The 1,414-nt window shown below is 62.9% G+C and overlaps 1 protein-coding gene across 1 annotated transcript in view; it reads left to right on the forward strand.

Annotated features, from left to right (window-relative positions):
- The window catches only part of LOC104386251 (maestro heat-like repeat-containing protein family member 1), a gene marked incomplete at its 5' end in the record, with an annotated part of 45,205 nt that extends 43,983 nt beyond the window's left edge, over positions 1–1,222 (forward strand). Inside the window, 1 exon segment of the mRNA XM_009994863.1 lies at positions 1,169–1,222. Within this exon segment, the coding sequence (XP_009993165.1) occupies positions 1,169–1,222 (54 nt within the window).
- Between the last annotated feature and the right edge of the window lie 192 nt (positions 1,223–1,414).

Here is a 1,414-nt window from a genome sequence, read left to right on the forward strand (position 1 = left end):
CCCCCAAACAGCCCCTGCTGCCCCCAAACAGCCCCTGCTGCCCCCCAACAGCCCCCAAACATCCCCCTGCTGCCCCCAAACATCCCCCTGCTGCCTCCAAACATCCCCCTGCTGCCCCCAAACAGCCCCTGCTGGGGCAGTGCAGGAGCTGCTCCCAGGGCTGGAGGTTCAGGAACTGCTCCCAGGAGGTGCAGGAGCTGCTCCCAGGGGGGGCCAGGCTGTGGTGCCAGAGCCCAGGGCTTGGGGGGCACTTTGTGCAGGTCCCAGCAGGAGCCAGGGCTGAGCTCCCTGCAGGGATGAAGGTCCCAGGGAGCAGAGCACCCAGAGCTGAGCCTGCCCGGGGCTGCAGCAGCAGGAGGGGAAGGGGATGAGCAGGAGGGGGCAGGTTTTGCTTCTTGGCTCAGCTCAGCCACGTCTGGTGCTCAGAGCAAGAGTTTCCAGAGCAAGAGCCACCAAGGGGGCTCGTGAGTGACAGCAAAGAGAGGAGCAGCCCCAGGAGCCCTCGTGCTCAGACCCATCCAGCCTGGCCTGGGGAGAGGAGGCTCTGGGGAGGGACAGTTTGCAAGGGCCTGGGGGAGCAGGGGGGTGGCTTCAAGCTGGGAGAGGGAGCTGGAGGTTGGACATGAGAAATACTTTCCTTTGAAGCTGGGGAGCCCCTGGGCCAGGTTGCCCAGGGAAGCTGTGGCTGCCCCATCCCTGGGGGTGTTGAAGGGCAGGTTGGATGGGGCTTGGAGCAGCCTGGGCTGCTGGGAGGTGTCCCTGCCCATGCAGGGGGGCACTGGGTGGGCTTTGAGGTCCTTTCCCAGCCAAACCAATAGGGGTTCCATGGTTCCTGTGGGCACTGCACTGGGTTGATGCAAAGTGCCCTGCCAGGCTCCAGCTCCAGGGCCCTGAGCAACACAAAGTGGTTCCTCTTCCCTCCTGCTCTCCAGGCTCCCTTGGGGGATCCCTTGGCCTGGTGTTTGGTGTCTGAAACACCAGCAGGACCTTCTGTCCTGCAGCCAAGGGTCCAGCTGAGGAGCAGCAGCATCTGCAGCTGCTTCAGAGGGAGGTGTGGGGATTAACCCCAGTCCTGAGGAGCAGGGGCAGGAGCTGCTGCTGGGGGAGGTTTTGGGGCAGGGAATCCTGCTGTGGAGCTGCTGCTCCATCCCCCCCCTCCTGCTCCCAGTTCAAGAGGAAGTTCTGCCCTCATTTCCAGTTTAAGCCTCTCGTGGCTTCCTAGTCTTGGTGGGTTTTTTAACAGCCCATTATGAGTGTGAGAGGGGATGAATAAATTGTGGAGGAGCCCCCGGGGGCAGCAGAGGAAGCAGCAGCAGCAGCAGAGGAGCTGCCAGGGCCTGAGAGGGGCTTTTCACCTCATTTGTCACCTCCCAACAGTGGGGAAAGGACCTTTCCCTGCCCCAGCTGGAGCAGC

Source organism: Chaetura pelagica, unplaced genomic scaffold, assembly GCF_000747805.2.
Source record: "Chaetura pelagica isolate M959 unplaced genomic scaffold, ChaPel_1.0 scaffold1560, whole genome shotgun sequence".
Taxonomy (NCBI): domain Eukaryota; kingdom Metazoa; phylum Chordata; class Aves; order Apodiformes; family Apodidae; genus Chaetura; species Chaetura pelagica.